The sequence below is a fragment of the Artemia franciscana genome, chromosome 13, assembly GCF_032884065.1.
Source record: "Artemia franciscana chromosome 13, ASM3288406v1, whole genome shotgun sequence".
Classification (NCBI taxonomy): Eukaryota; Metazoa; Arthropoda; class Branchiopoda; order Anostraca; family Artemiidae; genus Artemia; species Artemia franciscana.
Window position 1 is genome coordinate 8324456 of NC_088875.1, and position 18652 is coordinate 8343107.

At 36.7% G+C, this 18652-nt stretch overlaps 2 protein-coding genes across 4 annotated transcripts in view; one reads left to right on the top strand and one right to left on the bottom strand.

Moving 5' to 3' along the window:
* Positions 1-18652, top strand: part of LOC136034477 (dedicator of cytokinesis protein 3-like) — a 386199-nt gene that overhangs the window by 81819 nt on the left and 285728 nt on the right. The gene's annotated exons all lie outside the window — the stretch shown is intronic.
* The window catches only part of LOC136034480 (innexin inx3-like), a 55604-nt gene that overhangs the window by 26887 nt on the left and 10065 nt on the right, over positions 1-18652 (bottom strand). For both annotated transcript variants that reach the window (XM_065715694.1, XM_065715695.1), the window contains 2 exons: positions 6507-6676; positions 1054-1268 (listed from right to left, as the gene is read on the bottom strand). In XM_065715694.1, the coding sequence (XP_065571766.1) occupies positions 1054-1268; positions 6507-6669 (378 nt within the window). In that variant the 5' untranslated portion in view covers positions 6670-6676. The remainder of the gene's footprint in view (positions 1-1053; positions 1269-6506; positions 6677-18652) is intronic.

Sequence of the window (18652 nt, forward strand, 5' to 3'; positions counted from 1 at the left end):
AAGTAGAATTGAGAGAAAGAGTCAAACTTTAGCGTAAAGAGCGGGGCGTTGAGAAAAGAACAGCCCCTTTCATACACGGAGTAATTTCTGTTCGTTTTAAGTTTTAATGTCGCTCCTTACTTTCAGTTAAAAACACTATTTTTTTTTATTTAACTTAAAAATCTCCAAGTTAGTTGAGTTTCAGCATTTCATTTTTTGATATTGAAATATTTACATTCGTAATTACTAATGTGGGAATACTTTACGATGACTTGGCCAGCACTTAATATATAAGGTCACAAAGCCCAATACCAGCGATTTTGCAACTGTAAGCAAATTCACAAACTTTAAGAAACACCGTGGCTGCCCCCCTCTCTCATTTCACTTCCTGGATGTAGGACCACGAAATGGTTGTTTTTTCCGCTGGTAGGGACTTCCAGGTCCAGTGCCGTATTCTTTACTTCTTACATTGTTTGAATTTCATATTATTTTTTTTTACCCTGGTAGTGCATGGATTTAGATTTTTAGTATGCTCCTCCTCTTCCTTTTAAGGTAGATAGCGCGCTATTGCGCTATCTTAGTGCAAATACTTGGGCAGCGCTAATGCGCTGCTTATGATAGATATATAGATAGATTTATTCACACGACAGCCCTATTGGGCCATGGTGAAACCAACAAGCAAGCAAAAAACACAATATCAAAACGAAAACTTGTAAAACATTAGAACCGATTTTTCAAGAATATTTTCATGATGCTTCATATCTACTCGGAGAAACCTTCATTATTTTTTATATATGTTACCGTGAATGCCCGAAATCTGGTTAATGTCGATATACCAGTGAATGTCCGAAATTCTTTTTTCTCTGATTGGATTCAATTAGCTTTGCAATTCTTATGCAAGCTATGATTGTAAAAATTAAGTTAGCTTACATTATGTTAGTTTAGGTTAGATTCGGTTATAAAAATCAAAAATGGGTTAAAAACCTAACCTTACCCAACCTTATTTCACATTGATTTTGTAGGAAATTTGAAATGTCTATAAAGACGGATAATATTTGAAAAACACAAAAATACCTGAAAAAACAGCATGAATGGCACCCATTGATAATAAGCATGTCGTACAAGGTCGTCATTGTCGGGATTGACTGGGCCCACTCCTGGATGTGCGTTATCTACGCCAGCCAATTTATTTGTCTGGTAGGGCAATGTGAATGTTGAGGAAATCCAGCAATACGTATTCAGCGCTACAGGCCGTGGGAAATCATCAGATATGCAATCAATTGGCGGACCTAGAATCGATTGTGGTTATTTGACCTTGTGATATGTTCAATTGAACCATTCAATGAGTTTGGGTATCTACCACAGATTTCCCAAGGAAGTAAATTTTTAAACGAAGCTTGTGAACGTTTTTGTTGATTTCACATTTAACGTACATCGTCTGAATGACCTTCAAACCGTTTATATCCTGTATATGTCTTCTTTTTACCACTTCCTCTTCTTCGTTAAAGGGATACATTCGCAACAAGCAGCGTATTAACGGCACAAAAGTGATAGCCGAGAAATTTCAACGGAAAATAGAACTTACGTCACTCACTCAAGTGCTTCTTTAATTAGAATCTGTTTCTTTGACGCTCAATCCTAATGAAATATCCCATAATATAATGAAAATATAATACTTTAGAAACAAATTTGGGTTATATATTTACACATTATGGAGGGTGGAGGTAAAGTATAGCGGGTCTGAAAGCAAAATGTGTTAAGTGCAATTATTCTGCATATTATGAAGTAAGAATTGTTTCCTAACTTCAAACTGTCCAAATACTTTCACCCCCCCCTAACTTTTTGCAAATATATAGTCCAAATTATATGTTTCCCATCCATTATGTCACTTGTCTTTGTCTCACGCTAAGCTGAAAGAAACTAACAAAGAAGCCGGTTTGTTCTCGAGTTTTACACAGCGTAAACTTGAGTGAGTGGCGTATAATACACAAGTACCACTAAAACTATGGCAAATGTCCACTGAAAAGGCAAATTATTCGAAAAGTCGCGACTTTCTTATTGTCCTAATCAATCTATTGTGCCTGATGTGATTATGCAAAAGTTTTGAAATGCTATTCATTTCAGGAGTAGAGTTTCATTTCATTTATTGATTTTTAGATAAAGAAAAGAGTGAAATTCGTAGGTTTTATTAAGGCGAATAAAGGTGGTAATTTTAAATTTGGCGCAAAAAAAAACTAGCCAGAAACACTTTTCACAACTGGGTAGGATTTAGTTTACAAGTTTAGCTAATTCTCGCCAGTTCGTGAATATCGATCCGGCAGATTTTCGCTATTCGCGAATATCAATGGAAAGCAATGACAGCTTCGTCAGCCAGCTCTCAAATTTCATCTTTCAGTCATCGAGGATAAATTCTCATAAGGAGAAACTTTTCTCTAAATTCAAGATATTATTACCACCAATCGATCGTTGCAACTCTGACGACCTCTGTTGCAACTCTGACGTATACTGACGGTATACGTTTTTTGGTGACTGCTGGCGATAACCTCAATATTTTTCTTTTTTTTTGTTATGTCAAAATACGATAAATGGATAGAAAAAATTATTAATATGGGAAGAAAGATGAGTGTATATGGGAGAGAATGTTAAGATCTACCAAAACTTCAACAGAGTTTCAAACTTCTAAACTGTTCCAACTCCTTTCTTGCGAGAAAAATATATATATATAATATTTAATATTTATTGAATTTCCCTTGAATATTTTATATTGGGTGCTAGTGTTATTGGCTTCCATTCAGAAACTGGCTAAAATAAGAATCTCAAGAATAGTCTATTATATTATGTGGAAGTATTTAAATCATGTCCTGGAATAAAAAAAGATGACTATCATTTTCGCGGACATGTACTTGGATGCGCATTTTCTTTTCGTAATGAGTACGCATGATGCAACAGTTGAATATTTGACTGGAGAATATAAAAATAATTATTTTCGAATAAACGGTAACGATAAAATAAATGAGCAAAAAATTGCATCCAACGGGAGGGAGTCTGTTCGCCCCCGTTGCCATGAAACTGGCACTTTAGTAAAATCAACGCATTTTCAGTATTTCCGTAGGGCAAGATGAAGATACTTCTGATTTTGAAAAATCGATAACAAATTTGTAGTTACAAATTTGGCATATGACATATTATTTTGAGCTTTCAGTTAAGTAAAAGCAAGAACTGGAGCGTTACGAGTTGGGTTTGAGGCTGGAGGGGGGGGGGGTGAACAGCCCTCCTCCCAATCGGCATAATTCAGCTTTATCTTATTTTTTTACGTAAACATCATTATTTTTTTTTCTCTATTAAAAGAAAGAGGCTACCCTCATTTGGGAGTCAACCATTATCATTATGTCTTAACTGGAAACAGGTAAAGTTATTTTTTTGTCAAGTGTTTTAATGTTAGTATATACAATAGGCAGTATACACACAGTATATACAACCAATCGAACTACTGTACGTATACAAAGAATGTTCTGTCTCTGACAACTAACTGATGACCAGCCTTTAGTAGAGCAAGAGAGAGGAAGCAGTTGTATTATCCCATGAAAATGTAGAGGGGGTGGGGTATAAATTACGCTTCAGTTATGTTGCCTCCCCTTCAGTTAAGGTACATTTGCAGGAATTTTCTGTCTCGTGTCTTATAACTGATGTTGAGTCTTTAGTAGAGCAAGATAGAGGAAGAAGTGATATCAATTCACAAAAATAAAGGGGGGGGAGGGTAGATGTGATTTAATTATAAACTACCCTTCAGTTATGTTGCCTCTCCTGCAGTTAAGTCATGCTTGCAGGAATTTTTCTGTCTCTGGCTACTAACTGGTGGCTAGTTTTTATTAGAGAAATTCAGAAGAGCAATTAGTAGAACAAGATAGAGAAATTACTGGTATCAACTCGCGAAAATATAGCAGGGCAAAATTTGTTTCTTAAAATCAGAGGGAGGGGGCAGTTTTTCTAAATAAAAACACCAAAGAGGACTATATCCAATGAAAATACTTTCTAAGAGGGATTATAAAACCGAGCGGGGATCCAGGAGGAGATCCCCCTTTCCAGTTTACACTTTCTGATAGTCTCTCCATTAAATTCTGTTGAGTGAGACTCCGGTCCTTCTGTGTTGGTTGTGGAGGGAAGGGGGCTGATTAAAAAAGAAAAAAAAATTCGTATAGCGGGAGCAGAACATCTCCCAGCAAACCAAAAAAAAAAAGATTAATCAAACATGAGAAAAAAGGTCACAGACTGCTTTTTTCGGGGACGAAAAGGGATGCAAGGTGTGCCAAATTTCCCAAGAAAAGGTAGATTATTCAAAAAGGGTAAACCTTAAACAATCTGGACATTTTGGAAAGGGTAGAGGTAAAATTCTGTCCACCCTTCGAACTTACCTGGCTGGATGTATAGTGGGTAAACCCTCAATGCGGCAATTCAGCGATAACTGTAGCCCTTTTTCTCCCATCCCAAGACAAAGTTTCTTGGGAAAACCGAAGGAAGAACCGACCCGGGGGAAAAATCCGGGGGAAAACCGAGATGCGTGAGTAAGACCCGTGCAAAAATGTGATTTCCTTGGTTTTCAAGAAGTGGGAAGGTAAACCCTCTGGTTAACGCTTTTTGACGATGGTGATTTCGGTGCTGTACTTTTATTTGAGAATCACATATGTTGGAGAGATTTGAGGCAGTCTTTTGATTGTCTCGGGAAATATATTTGTCTTCATAATTGTAAACCATGCTTCATTTATATTTTGGTAAAAACTACTGTTTCCAAGCTAATGTCAATGTGGAATTGTTTCTCACTTGACAGTTTCATAATTCTTATTACCATGGGTTCTCTCGTTACTACGTGCAACCACGATGTTTCATTTGGATTGCAAATAACTCAATTTCTATCAAACATCCTTCTTACTTCGTCAATGGACGTCATTCTAAGAAAACATAAATTCTGCGGAAAGATGCTTAGAGAGTCCCAATCCTTATCATTTATATGCAACTACTACTCCGCAAAAAGTAAATAAAGACAATAGTTTCCCCATAATTTACGCATCCTAATTACTCATTTAATAATCTTTCCCTAATATACTCTAATACCTAGGTCTTATTAAAGTATCCACTATAAATACTTACTGTTCTGTTTACTCGGTATTTAAGTATTATACGAGAAACACTCGAGAAGTGAAGTTTAATTAATGCTAATGAAATATACCTAAGTAACATAAAAATATAATAGTTTAGAAACAAATTTGGGCTATATATTTGCATATTAGGGGGTGGGGGTAAAGCATAGCATATATTAGATACGTTGCCTAAACAAACCTATTCTAACCTAACCAAAATACCAACTAAATATTTAATTAAAATATAGCTATACATGGTCAGGCACTATATTCCATCAATATACATTGCAAACTAACCGGTATATAAACCAGATAATGTCTTCAGCGTTTCTAGTATAATACGTAAATTCCAAAAATTTCATCGAAAGTACGCAATTAGGGTATTTACATACCTGCGCATAAGAGGTTCATCCCGACCCCTTGAGATAGCTCAGAAGAATCCCTTTGGGAAAATAAAAAATGGGACCCTAAAGTACACTATTTCATATTGGGTTTTAAAAGGTCGACTTATGGACAATATATTTCCATAAAAGTAAATTTTTATACATATCTTGAGAGGAGGAGGGGGATGGTCTAGCCGAAGTCTTTCCCATGGTTACACCTCTGGTGACACATCGTGTTTTAACAGATGACACAGCAAATTTTGACACCACATTGGACAAAACGGCTCCTGAAAACTTGGAAACCGCAGTTGAACCTGCCAATCACAAAGTTATCTCCCTGGAAGAATGGCTAGCTTTGGTATAAATAAAACCCGAGGGAGCGCCGACTTTTAGAAATCACGTACATCAGGTGACATATGCCAAGCGTGGCGAAAGTTTGCTTAACGTTGCGACGACTATGTGACACTTGTGGAACTTTATGCCAAATGTGGCGCTCCAAAATGTACTCCAGGTGGTGAACCGGCCTGTCAGCTTCGTCTTGCGATTAGCTTTTAATAGCAGTTGGAGCCAATTTTCCCAAATCAAGTAAAAATAACAGTGAAAACTGACAAATGTGTCATGTCATATAGTACCATATACCATATATATACCATATAAGTGAAGATATACTACAGAAAAATGACCTGTTTGTGTGGATGCTTGAAAACCCTAAAATACACTCTATTTCATTTTGAGTTTGAAAAGTCTACTTATGACAATATATTTCAATCAAAATAAATGCTCATATATATTTTGAAAAGGGGGTAGGGTCTAAGCGAACGCCACTGACACGTGGCGCTCCGATATGTACGTCATATGGTGAACCGGCTTCTGTCGGCTTAGTGTTGCGATTAGTTTTTAGTTGCAGCAATAGTAGTAGCGTTAGGTCGTATAACTGAATTTTGGAAACCTAGTTTTCGGTCTATTGACTTTTGACTATTGACTAGTGAAAGTGTTTGAAAAGGTTTACCTATTAAATCGTAGGCTGACACCAACACACAGGATAGAAAGAAAGCGGCAGTGGTGAATCTGTAGTGGAGTTTGAAAATCGCGTTGTCTATGTCCGCCTTGTCTGCTAAATATCGTATCCTGAAATAATGTCCTACTGAGGCAGCAAGTCCAAAAACGCCCATCTTTCACCTGAAAATAAATAAAAAAATTATATTAAAGGAAATAACTGCTCAAATTGGCTTTCGGATGCTTGTAGGAATCCCCCACGGTAATAAGTGACCTCTTTAAATTGCCATTTGTTAAAAGATTAAGGACATCCGTGATTGCAGCTAATTACTTGGACTCAAAATTGTGATTCTGGAATTCACTTTCTTCACTGCTATTTCCAAAATTTCAAAGGCTTTCTATCGTGGTCTAGTCCTCTCCTTTTCTATAAAAAAACAAACAAAAAAAAAAAAAAAAAAAAAAAAAAAAAAAAAAAAAAAAAAAAAACATAGTATCAAGGAGTGGTAGAGTTTGTCCCAGACAACCAACTTAACATCTCATCTTTGGAGTAATAAAGATTAAGTGTGAACCTCAAGTAGACTAACTCCTCGGCGCCAATTCCCTTCCAACTATCACTGCCTGTTCTTGCTTAGTATTCTCCGCAATTAGCCGGAATAAGGTTGCTGACAACTGTATACCTTGTTATAACATTATATATAACCATATTCCTTAAAATTTAGCTGCCGAAGCAGCGTGCTCAGGGTTTGGTTTTGGATAGGTGCAGTGGCGTCAATTCATAAAAATGTAGGTGGAGGACAAGATGTATGCTTGAAAATCAAGGGAAAGGGGTAATTTTGTTGTTTTGAAAGTTCTCATGAAAATGCCAAAAAAAGACATTTTAAATGGGAATCCTCTAACCCCCATCCCTCATTTGACGCCTCTGGATAGCCGATGTCTTAGTTCAGGCTTAGGATGCAGTAGTCCATTTACAATGGTATATACATTTTTACCGACGCACCAGCCTTTGTAGTTGAGAGGCATGGTTAGGTAGTGAACAAAAAAAGCTAATCCGCCTCTTCGACTGATGACTTATAATTCTCTATTTGATCATGTTGCTGATGATCTAAATTGAAAATAAATTGGGATTCATCTTGAGGTTGCGCTTCATAGCCAATGACGGTGGTTTCTTGATCAACAGCAAGAAACCATAATGTGACGTAGTATCTGTTCAATCAGGTAACTTTCTTGAAATTCTTTTTCGCTTCATACCTGGACAAAATTGACGGGCAATCATGAACATTTAGCTTGCCTCCTATTTTAAACGGTTTGGAAAATAAAGAAACGTGGAAGCAGTGCTAAATTACAAGCAAAGGCGTTACTCCCCTGTACTTCAGATTTCCAGGAGGATCTTCAAAATCAAAAACTACATTTTCAAGTCAAGGATAGGAACTCTGGAAAACATCCTTTTTAGAAAAATAATAGCATAATTATATAAACCCCTTACTGGTGAACCTAAGGAGTGAAAACTAAAGGTGCACTTGGAGTTATTAGGGTCAGAGTTACACCGAAGAGTAAATCTGATACACCTCCTCTCAGAAACGAAAAATGATGCCACTCCTTCCTTGATTGTGCGGCTGGTAAAATTTGTACAAAGTCAGTCCTTCTTGCCTCCGACTGCTAGCCAGATATAATCCCCATTCCTCCAGACATTCCAGATTTCGTCCTGGTGGTTTGCCCATTGTTTGCAGCAGCTAATGGACGTTTCAAATCACAATCCCTCACACTCACAAGGCTCGCTACAATCCGTAATTCAAACTGGCCACACTCTCTGTTTGCACGGATTAAGGTCAAAACATCTTCATTGTTTATAGTTGTTAAAGGGATGGATATTCTTAACAGCTTCTAGTCCTGGTTAAACAGGTTAAAGTCGGTATCGCCTAGAGTTGAATACAATTTTGGCATAGATGTAATGTGTGACCCATCTTATTCATCAATTCGAAGCGTCATGCAAGTAGTGCTCTTAATAAAGAAAAATTTACTGTTAAATAAAAAATAACACTATGTACACAGTATGTAAATGATGCGTCAAGCTTTAAGGCAGTAATTACGGTTGCATAAAATATATAATCACAAGTACATTCCTTTGTGACAGCGAGAAATGACTAAAACGGTAGCGCAAGTCAGCTTTTTTAGATTATGTATAAACTCGGATACTTTAAGAAGTTGAATGAGGTACCACAATGGGCTAATGAAGCCCATTCATCCGTCTGGAAGCGCGATAGGTTTCATTTCGCCTGCTGTGACTGCGATTGTACCGCCGTTGGCTTCCGCTGACCAGACCTGCTGATTGGCTCTGCGGTGGTGGACACCTCGGGCAATTATGCAGATTAAACTCCTTTTGTACATATACATGCATAGCTGATTTCTTTTTGTTGCGAAGAGCTGAAAAAAAAGTTCCTATTCGCTTTTACGGATTATTTTGAATTATCGGTAATCAAATAATAAAGGCATTTTTTTTTTAATCGAATTAATGCAGAATTCTCTTAAAACTTGAATTAAGAATCGAAATATGCAGAAATTAAACCTGTTAGAATAGCGACAACTTAAACGAGCAAGGTCGTATCTGGGGGGGGGGGGGGAAAGGGGTTGACCCCCCCCCAAAAAATGTCTGACTAGTAAAAACGTAACAAAATGCATATAAACAAAATTGGTACTTGTATGATATAACCCCAGTATCTCAAGTTTTTCATGCATTGACGAGAGTTGACCGAATAAATGGGAAGTATATAATTTGGACTATATATTCCCACATTAGAGGTGGGGGCAAAATATTTGGACAGTGTGAAGTCAGAAATTTTTTTTGGCACTTGTGTCTTATAGCCACCACACTCTAAGAATTTATATCGCGAGCATGAGACAATAGCTAGTTTTCATAGTCTTTATACCAGACAATTAGCTTCGGCTCGGTGGGTAACGATATTGTATCTATATTATATTTAGTAGGTATTTTGGTTAGGTTAGGTTAGTCTAGGTTACGTATTTAATTTAATGCCGCCTGGGCGACCCCCCTTCCCTAATTCTTTGGCATTTTCCATAATTTTTTAACTAGACTATTATATTTTCATCATATTTTGGTATATTTGATTATGATTAACCTAACTTCACTTCTTGAGTGTGGTGGTTATAAGACACAATACCTAATTTTTTCTTCATAATATCAGAATAATTGTAGCTAACACGTTATACATGTAGACCCGTTATACTTTACTAACACCCCCACCCCTAATGTGCAAATATATAGCCCAAATTTGTTTCTAAAGTATTATTATCTTTATCATACATAGGTATATTTTATAAGGATTAACCTAACTTCACTTCTTAAGATGCAGGGGTCATATCATACAAGTACCCAAAATTCTGATGCGTTTTCATAATCTTTCCCCCTCCCCACCCCTCAGAAATACCCCCCCCCCATCCGAACAAGAAAATTGTAAATTAATTTTACATTTAATTTTCGAAATCTTATGGTTGATCCGCTAAATATGGAAATCACCTGTTGTGTCAATTAGCCTACTGGTTACCAGGGTCATATCCAGGATTTGTGATCAGGGGGTTTTACAAAAAAAATCTGCAAAGCTCATCAAATATTTGTTTTTAAGCATTTATGTTACTTTTTTTTACGAGTTGAGCAAATATTTCTGGAGTGGGGGGGGGCTCTAGCGCGGTACCCCCACTCCTCGATAAAGCCTTGCCAGTGACATGTTAAAAACCCTTGATTACTTTTTACAATGTGAAATATAAGGACATTATCATAAGTTTTTGGAAATTTCATTAAAGTTGACATCGAGAGGTCAACTTACCTCCGTGTGTATGAGATGTACCGTCATGTTCTATGTAATCTAGTGTTTTAGAGCCTTATTTCTTAGAACTTGCTTTTCAATAATCTGTGTTAACGTTCCAAAGTACAGCCTAACTAGAGTAAGTAGTATCACACAGAAGGCGAGAGGTGCAGTGGAGTCAATTTGGATGGGCTATTGCGCCCCCTTGATTTTGAAAATAACTTTTTTACGGTGTTATCGTTAAAAACACTTTTTGGTATTTTATTTGGAAAAATCCAAAAAACGACAAAGTTGTCCCACTAGATTTTGAAAAATACGCTCTCCCCTCGACCCCTCCCCAAAATTTTAATGAATTGATGCCATTGGGGGGGTAGCTTTTCTTTTCCTGCGTAATAACCTCATTTTCTGTTTTCTTATTCAATAAGGCCTAATTTTGAAAAATCCCATTTTTTCCCACTGCGCCACAGGGGCCGTTTCGTAACATTTAAAACATGAGCGATGTGCAGCGTACAACCCATCAAATTCCCCATCCCACACAAAAGATGGAATGGCCCAGGCTTCCTTTGACCTCTGGAAGGCACTGAACTGGAATATCTAAATCACTCTGAAGATTGAGAAATTAGATAGATTCAAGTAAGCCAGTAAAAGTATATAATAGCGGTCATACAGCATTTTTCAGGATCCTCTTACGGTGCCTCGCCCACAGTCGTGTATGCGAAACCAACTGAATTTGCATACTCAAATATTTGATTAGTGTGTGTGAAAAACTTGTTGGCAGATCGTTGCCATGGGTTAGTCTCTGATTGTCCCTAATGCTCATGCTGTCTCCATGTCACTTTGTTGCAATATTTAATTTTACGATTCATTGAGATGACTATGAACAGAACGTAGTTAAATGTTGGCGTCTTGCTTACATGGTTAGTAACCACAGATTTTAAAACGGCTTGTCCTAAATTCTTTTGCTATACTAAAAAAGCAGTGTTGTCAGTCAAAGTCTAATTTATTTTTAGAAATTCGCAACTAAACGAGCAGGAATTTTGAGCTATTAAAATTACGTTACTTCTGTATTATTCAGAACACACTCAATAAATGAAGTTAGGTTCTTCGTGAAACAAACTACGATGTAGGTACATTTTAATTAAATATTTTATAAATAGAGGTGGTTAGTTTAGGTATTTAATATAATGCACCCCACCACCCTAATGTGCAAATATAGAGCCAAAACTTTTGACAAAACTAATGAAATAAAACAAAATACGATGAAAATATAATACTTTATTAGGAAAATTCTAAAATTACAACTTAGAATTCTAACCTAACCTTATGTCTGTGAATTTTGTTTTTGTGGCTATGAAACCGGATTTTCTCATAAAATGTACCTGCATCGTAGTTTGCTTCACGAAAGAACCTAACTTCACATATTGAGTGTGTTCTGAGTAGTACACAAATACCAAAATTACATACGTGTTTTAATATAAGTATGGGTTTGGACCGAGGGGCACGACTTTCAGAAATCTTGTGCACCTGGTAGCGTGTGCTAATCATGGAAAAAATATGCTCAGCGTGGGGGAAACTGTCCCGAACGTGACGGAGCTATGCAGCGCGTCTGGCGTTTTGAGAGTACACCACGTGGCATAAAGTGAACGTCCTCTCGTTCCTGACGAGCTTTTTGAAATTTTCACCTCATTAAAATTTTTGGTTAGGCTTCATTTGTCATTTACCGTTTGCTCGATTATTCAGCCTTCTTGCCAGCTGCGTGGTGTATGTTTATCTGTTGGTGCATCGCGGCAATTTTTCTTTATTACTTGGTGTCTTTCCAGGTAATAGATCTATGATCAAATCGGGTTATTTCTAAGTGGCAGTTTTGTTCCCCCTACCATCTGTTGACATGTATAGCGAATCCTAGAGTAATTTAAAGTCGCCGTATTTCTTTTATTAAGGGGCTAAATTTGATCAAATTAATCCAAGTCTTCTGTAACTTTTTGCCAGAACTGACATTCAAATTATTTTCGCCTTTTTTTGGTCTATCGTATTAAAAATCAGTGCTTCCACTATCCTAAAAAACTTTTGAGGTCTATTGGGAAATTGGAATTCGCGAATTTCCTGATAGAAATTGGATTCTCCGAAACGTTCCCCAAAATTAACGTTCTCAAATACACGAACGTTAACACGAAACACACATTGTTAACTTTCTTTAATGTTAATTATTGTGGAGAACTTGGAGAATCTATCTCTCTTCCGGGAGAAATGCGGGGATACTGGAAATGTTTTTCAAAATTGCAGCAGTTTCATTTTAGAAATTAGGAATTGTAGGCCGAAGTTTAACAATGTATTTCATCAATAAATGATATTCTCTTCGGCCATTGCCTGTGTCTACCCACCCCACCCCCCTCTTAACGGGATAGCAAAAAGTCAGCATATAGATCACTATAGCCTCGGCAAATTCTTCGAGGTGATGAGTGCTGGTTTATTAGTAAAATATAGGTTTCTCACTAATTAGAAAATAACCTATTATAACGCATATTATAAACTTTCGTTTGCATTTCAATGTAGTTTCAGATGACCTAGCTGTGAATATGTCGCTCAAACGTAAATTTAATATATTTTATCAAGAAATTAAGGTGATTTCGATGAACTTATTTGAAACCGGTAGCTATTACATCTGCCTACATTTCTTTAAAATGTTATAGGGAATATATTCAAACCCTTAGAAAAGGATTGTATTTACTGGTTTAATTAGCTCTTAGTGAAGGGAGTCTAATGTATCGAACGAGATAAGTGTCTGCTTGATCCCCTTCTGACCAACGCAAGGAAGCAAACATATGTGTTGTTTCGTTAACAGGCATTAGCCCGACTCAGATTAGGTACTTTCTTAAAATTTAGTTTCAGGGGGTCAACTTTTCAAACTTTGTAGAAACAGGTAAATTAGACTATATGAAAAATAAAGACATTGGCCTTGTGATTGCAAAAATCAAGAGATTTGGAGGAGTACGTGGACCCAAATCCACCTCCCTGTTTATGTGCCTTGACTGGCTCAAAAAGCTGCTCCATGGGTAGAATTTATGCAAGGACACGGACTGGATAGTAACCCCAATACCCCATTGTTTATACGTATATATACGCTGAGTAGTACGGATTTGCACTGTACCACCTTGTACACACCATAAATTCGGGCGTGTAAAAAAATTATGTCGATCGTAGACAATGCCGCTTACGCTATTGCACATGGGACACGAGCTACGGTATAGCCCTAGGATTAAGGCTTTTGAGAAGGAATCTTAAGAAAGCAATTCTTACTTCATAATATACCGAATAATTGTAGTTAATATATTTTGACTGCAGTTAAATATACTTTACGCCCTTCTCCCAAAATGCGCAAACATATAGTCCAAACTATATGTTTTCCATGTGTTTTTCCGTTTCTTGATTTCTTCATTGTTGATTCAATTTACGGGTACGCGAGTCAAACGGTTCGTGGTATACTGGTAAGGAACTGAAAGTAAGGAGCGACCCGGCTCAATAGCAACCGAAACTCTAAAAAACAGAATTTTGACACCAATAGATACATCAAAAGAATTATATTTTTATGCTGATTTCAAGTATATAAGTTTCATCAAGTTTAGTCTTAACCATCAAAAATTACGAGCCTGAAACAATTTGCCTTATTTTCGGAAAAAGGTTGAAATGCCCCCTAAAAATGGTAGAATTTTAATGAAAAGTTCACCATCAGATTCAGCGTATCAGAAAACCATACTGTAGAGGTTTCAAGTTCCTACCTGCAAAAATGTGGAATTTTGTATTTTTGGCCAGAAGAAAGATCGCGGATGCGTGTTTATTTGTTTTATTGTGTTTTTTTCCCTCGGGTGTGACCGTATCGATCCAGTGGTTCTATGATATCACGAGAGGGGTCATTCGAACAGAAATTAAAAGTTCTAGTGCCCTTTTTAAGTGACCATAAAATTGGAGGCCAAATAGGCCCCTTCCCACGCTCATTTCCTTCCCAAAGTCACCAGAATCAAAATTTTGATATAATTATTTTGTTCAGTATAGTCGAAAATCTAATTAATATGTCTTTGAGGATTACTTAATCTCCCACAGTCCCAGGGGTAAGGGCTGCAAGTTATGAACTTTGCCCAACGTTTACATATAGTATTGGTTATAGGAAAGTATACAGAAATTTTCAGGAGGGATTTTTTCTGGTGGGCAGAGTCGGGGGAAGGGTGTTACGTGGGAGAATCTTTCCATGGAGGATGTTTTCATGGGGGTAGGGAAATTTCTATGAAGGATGCGCCGGGTTTCCCAGTATTATTTAGAAACGATCAGAAATTAACTAAAAAAGCAAGTTTTTTCAACTTAAAGTAAGAAGCATCATTAAAACTTAAAACAAACATAAATTATTTCGTATATGTGGGGTTCGCCACCAAGACAATACCTCGCTCTTTATGCTAAAGTTTTTTAGTACTTTCAAAAAGAGCTATCTATTCTAATTAAACGGACCTTTGTGATACAGGGGTCATTCTTAAAGAATTGGAACACAATTCGAAATTTAGCGTAAAGAGCGAGGTATTGACTAGGGGGCGAACCACCTAATATACATAATAATTTCTGTTCTAAACGAAATACAATCAAGAATTACGCTGTGTAAGATCTGACAACAACCTGTTTGCCTCTCTGGAATCAGTTATGCTTTGCTTATTTTAAGTGAGAAAACCACGATGTAGCTAGCCTATATTTTAATTAAATATACAGAGGTGGTGGGGTTAGGTTAGTATTTAATATAATGCGTTCTGTGCGGTCTCCTTTTCATAATTCTTTCTCGTAGTTTCAATAATTTTCGTTTCTAAAGCATTATATTATCATCATATTTTGGCATATTTCATTAAGATTAACCTAAACTTCCCTTCTTGGGTGTGTTTCGTTTAACAGACAAGTACCGGAATATCTCTAGTTTAGATTTGACAGATAGGAGGAGGAGGAGTTATAACCATAGAGACATCCTTAAGTGATTTTCACTTGTGAAAAAAAAAGTATAATATTTTATTTATCTGTGGCATAAAATCTTAGACCGGATGTTCTAACTTACCCCAATTACACAGGAAACACCCTACTACAATTCCCACATCATAAACTACATCTAATTGGACTCGAATCCAATCGTTTGTCTGATCCGGCTCAAATAAAGCAGTCAGGTAATAAGATAAGGCAACCTAACGTCTAAATCATTAAAATCTTGGGCTTTTGGTAGCGATTGCCTACTGTTGCATTACAGCTCCTGTGCTGCGCCTACCCGAGGGCCTTGCTCGATTTTAATCTGCTAGTCATTCAACAAGTAATTATAATGGAATTTCTTCTTAGGTAATAGGTTTTTTGTACAAAAGATTTGAGCAGCTGGTAACCACTTTGGTGATTTTTAGAGAGGATTAAAAATTTGACTTGCTATGCAGGATTCCTGCAATTTTTTTTTTTTTTTTTAATAACCCGTACATTCTTGAAGTTCAAGTCCTTAAACTGGTAATGGGGTTATATGTTAATTATCGATGTAATTTCGAGTATCCGAAGTAATAACCACAGTAATAGTGCTCGAGGCCGTTTCCAGGGAGGGTGGTTGACCCCCTCCCCCCGAAATGTTCATCTGACTCGTAAAAACGCAACAAGAATTAACGTAAATAAATACTTAATGTGTTTTGTAATGTTTATTTTTGATATCCCTCCCCCTGAAAAAAAAATCATTTTGTGACCCCCCCCCCTGAAAAATCCCGGATACAACCCAGTTAGTGCTGTTTATCCATTCTCTTGAAGGAAACACTATAAAATTCTGAAAACTACTCAAAAACATTCCAAATAACATCGTTATGGCGTACCAATAAGCTTTACTCCCCTCCCCCCGCTAGGGGTCAGACTTATACCCCGTATTGTAAATGGGCGATGGAATTTCTATACGCTGAATTTCCTATTTTATTGGTTGTTTGTCGTTAAATTAATATAAAGAAAATAACCACGCATGGAAATTTCATTGCCTACATACCATTCGGGTATATGTTTGACCACTAAGGAAGGGGGGGGTGCAATTTTTTGGTACAACTTAAGTAATTTGAAGTAGCAAGTGAACAAAAAACAAAAGCAAAACAACACTAATAAAAAAAAATTATTCAGAACATTTTGGCTCCGCGTCTGGGAGCCTTTCTCAGCGGAAAAAAAATGAAAAAAGGATAAAACTGTTGTTTTAAAAAAATAACACAAAAAATGACAACTAAACTCACGAAGAAAAAAAATAAGTAAGAACAACTTACATTATACACAAACATCCAGCACTGATGTTACAACATAATAATAAAACCAAAGCGAATGTGAGTTGTTCTTATTTATTTATTTTTGTTTTCTTTGTCTTAGTGTGTTTAGTTGTCGTTTTTTGCGTTTTTTTAACAACTTTTTTTTATTTCCGTTGAGAAAGGCTCCTGGACGAGGGGCCAAAATATTCAGGATAATTTTTTTTATTAGAGTGTTGTTTTGTTTTTGTTTTTTGTTCACTACTTTGTTGAAATTAAAACCTGTTTTTCTCGCTTATTTTTTCATATACGCGATTTATGTTAGCGGGCGCCCCCTCGGAGAAACTGAGAGAAAAAAATGCGTTACATTTATTTACTCAAAGGAGGTAGTAACAAGTAAATTCAACGAACTGTCATTTTATGACATACGCTGGATAATGTGATTAGCTACAAAAAAATATGACAACTGACATCACACAAATGGAATCAAAGCATAATTTTCAACATTAAAGTAAAAATCTCTGTTTCTCTGTCTCTATTTTTCTCTTGGTCTTGTCTTTTGTCTTGGTCTTTGTCTTTTGGTGTTGTCAGTACGTAAATGCAACCGTAGTGTATGCAAGACTTTTCTTGCAGAGACGCCCATTCACGAAAATGTAGGGATTATTTTCAATGTTTCAAATGAAGATCCAAAAAGATATTTTTCCAAAATCTACCGTTCCCCAACCAGTGTGCATAGTTCTTGTCCCGTGTGCATATATTCATTATTGGTTATATTTGTAAAATAATTTAAGTTGCAAGAATATCGCATAGCAAGTCTAATTGCCAGATTGGGCAGTTGCCCGTGATGCAATGAGCTTAGTGAATCTAGAATTTGTCGCGTGCTATCTATTGGTTTGACCAAGTAGTGTGGTATTAATCGCGTATACCAGGTTGTTCGTGCCAAGCTTGGCGGAACTGTCCGGCATGCATGGCGTTCTGAAATGTATCCATTTGAAGCGTTAGGAGTTCACTTGTAGAGATGGATTTATTTCGTAGGAGTTAAAGAAGATCTGCCCATTGTTGAGACAAAACAATTTTAAGTGCCTCTAAGCTCAAGGGAGAAAAATAAAAGACAAAATAAGAGAAAAATAGAGAAAGAGAAACAAAAGGAAAAGAGAGATTACTGTTTTTTACTATGTTTTCGAAACTCACGCACACTAGATATTGAACGTGAAACAACGCTGCCAACGTGAAAGTATGTTTTATTATGTACGATTTTATTTGAAGGGGTGGGAATTTACTTGTAGAGATGAATTCATTTCGTAGAAGTTAGAGAAGATCGCCCCATAGTTTGAGACAAAACAATTTTAAGTACTTCTAAGCTGAAGAGAAAAAAAAAGACAATGTAAGAGATAAAAGGAGAAAAATAGAGAAAGAGAAACAAAACAGAAGAGTTACTGTTTTGTACTATGATTTTGATTGTCTGTGCTCAAAGGCTCATTAGAGACATTTCAGCTACCTATATAGTGGTAAAATAGATGGGAAAATTCGTGCCCCGAAATATAAATGAAGTTTTTATTCAGTTATTCCTTAGAAACTCCATTACAACATTTTCTATCGACCCACTAGCGGATTACGGCATAGCAAGATAACGTTTACTTTATAGACTACTATATGCATTTACAGAGAGTGGAATTATTGAAGGGAGTAAAAGTATATAAATATGAAAGTAAACGATAAAGAATCCGCACTAGACTTTACAGCCCCTACTGGTGGTGCTGATCTCCGTTCCTTAGCCCTGCAACCTGGAAGCACAGTAGGGGGTGGGGGCCGGCCATTCTCTGCTTTTGCACACCCTACCTGTTTTATGCCTTATGGAACTTTTTATGCCTTATGGATGCATTACGGAACCCGCATACTTCATGGAGGGTGGAATTATTAAAGGGAGTAAAAGTATATAAATATAAAAGTAAAAATAAAGAATCTACACTAGACTTCACAGCCCCTACTTGTGGAGCTGATCTCCGTTCCTTAGCCCTGCAGCCAGGAAGTGCAGTAGGGGGTAGGGGCTAGCCATTCTCTGCTTTTGTACACCC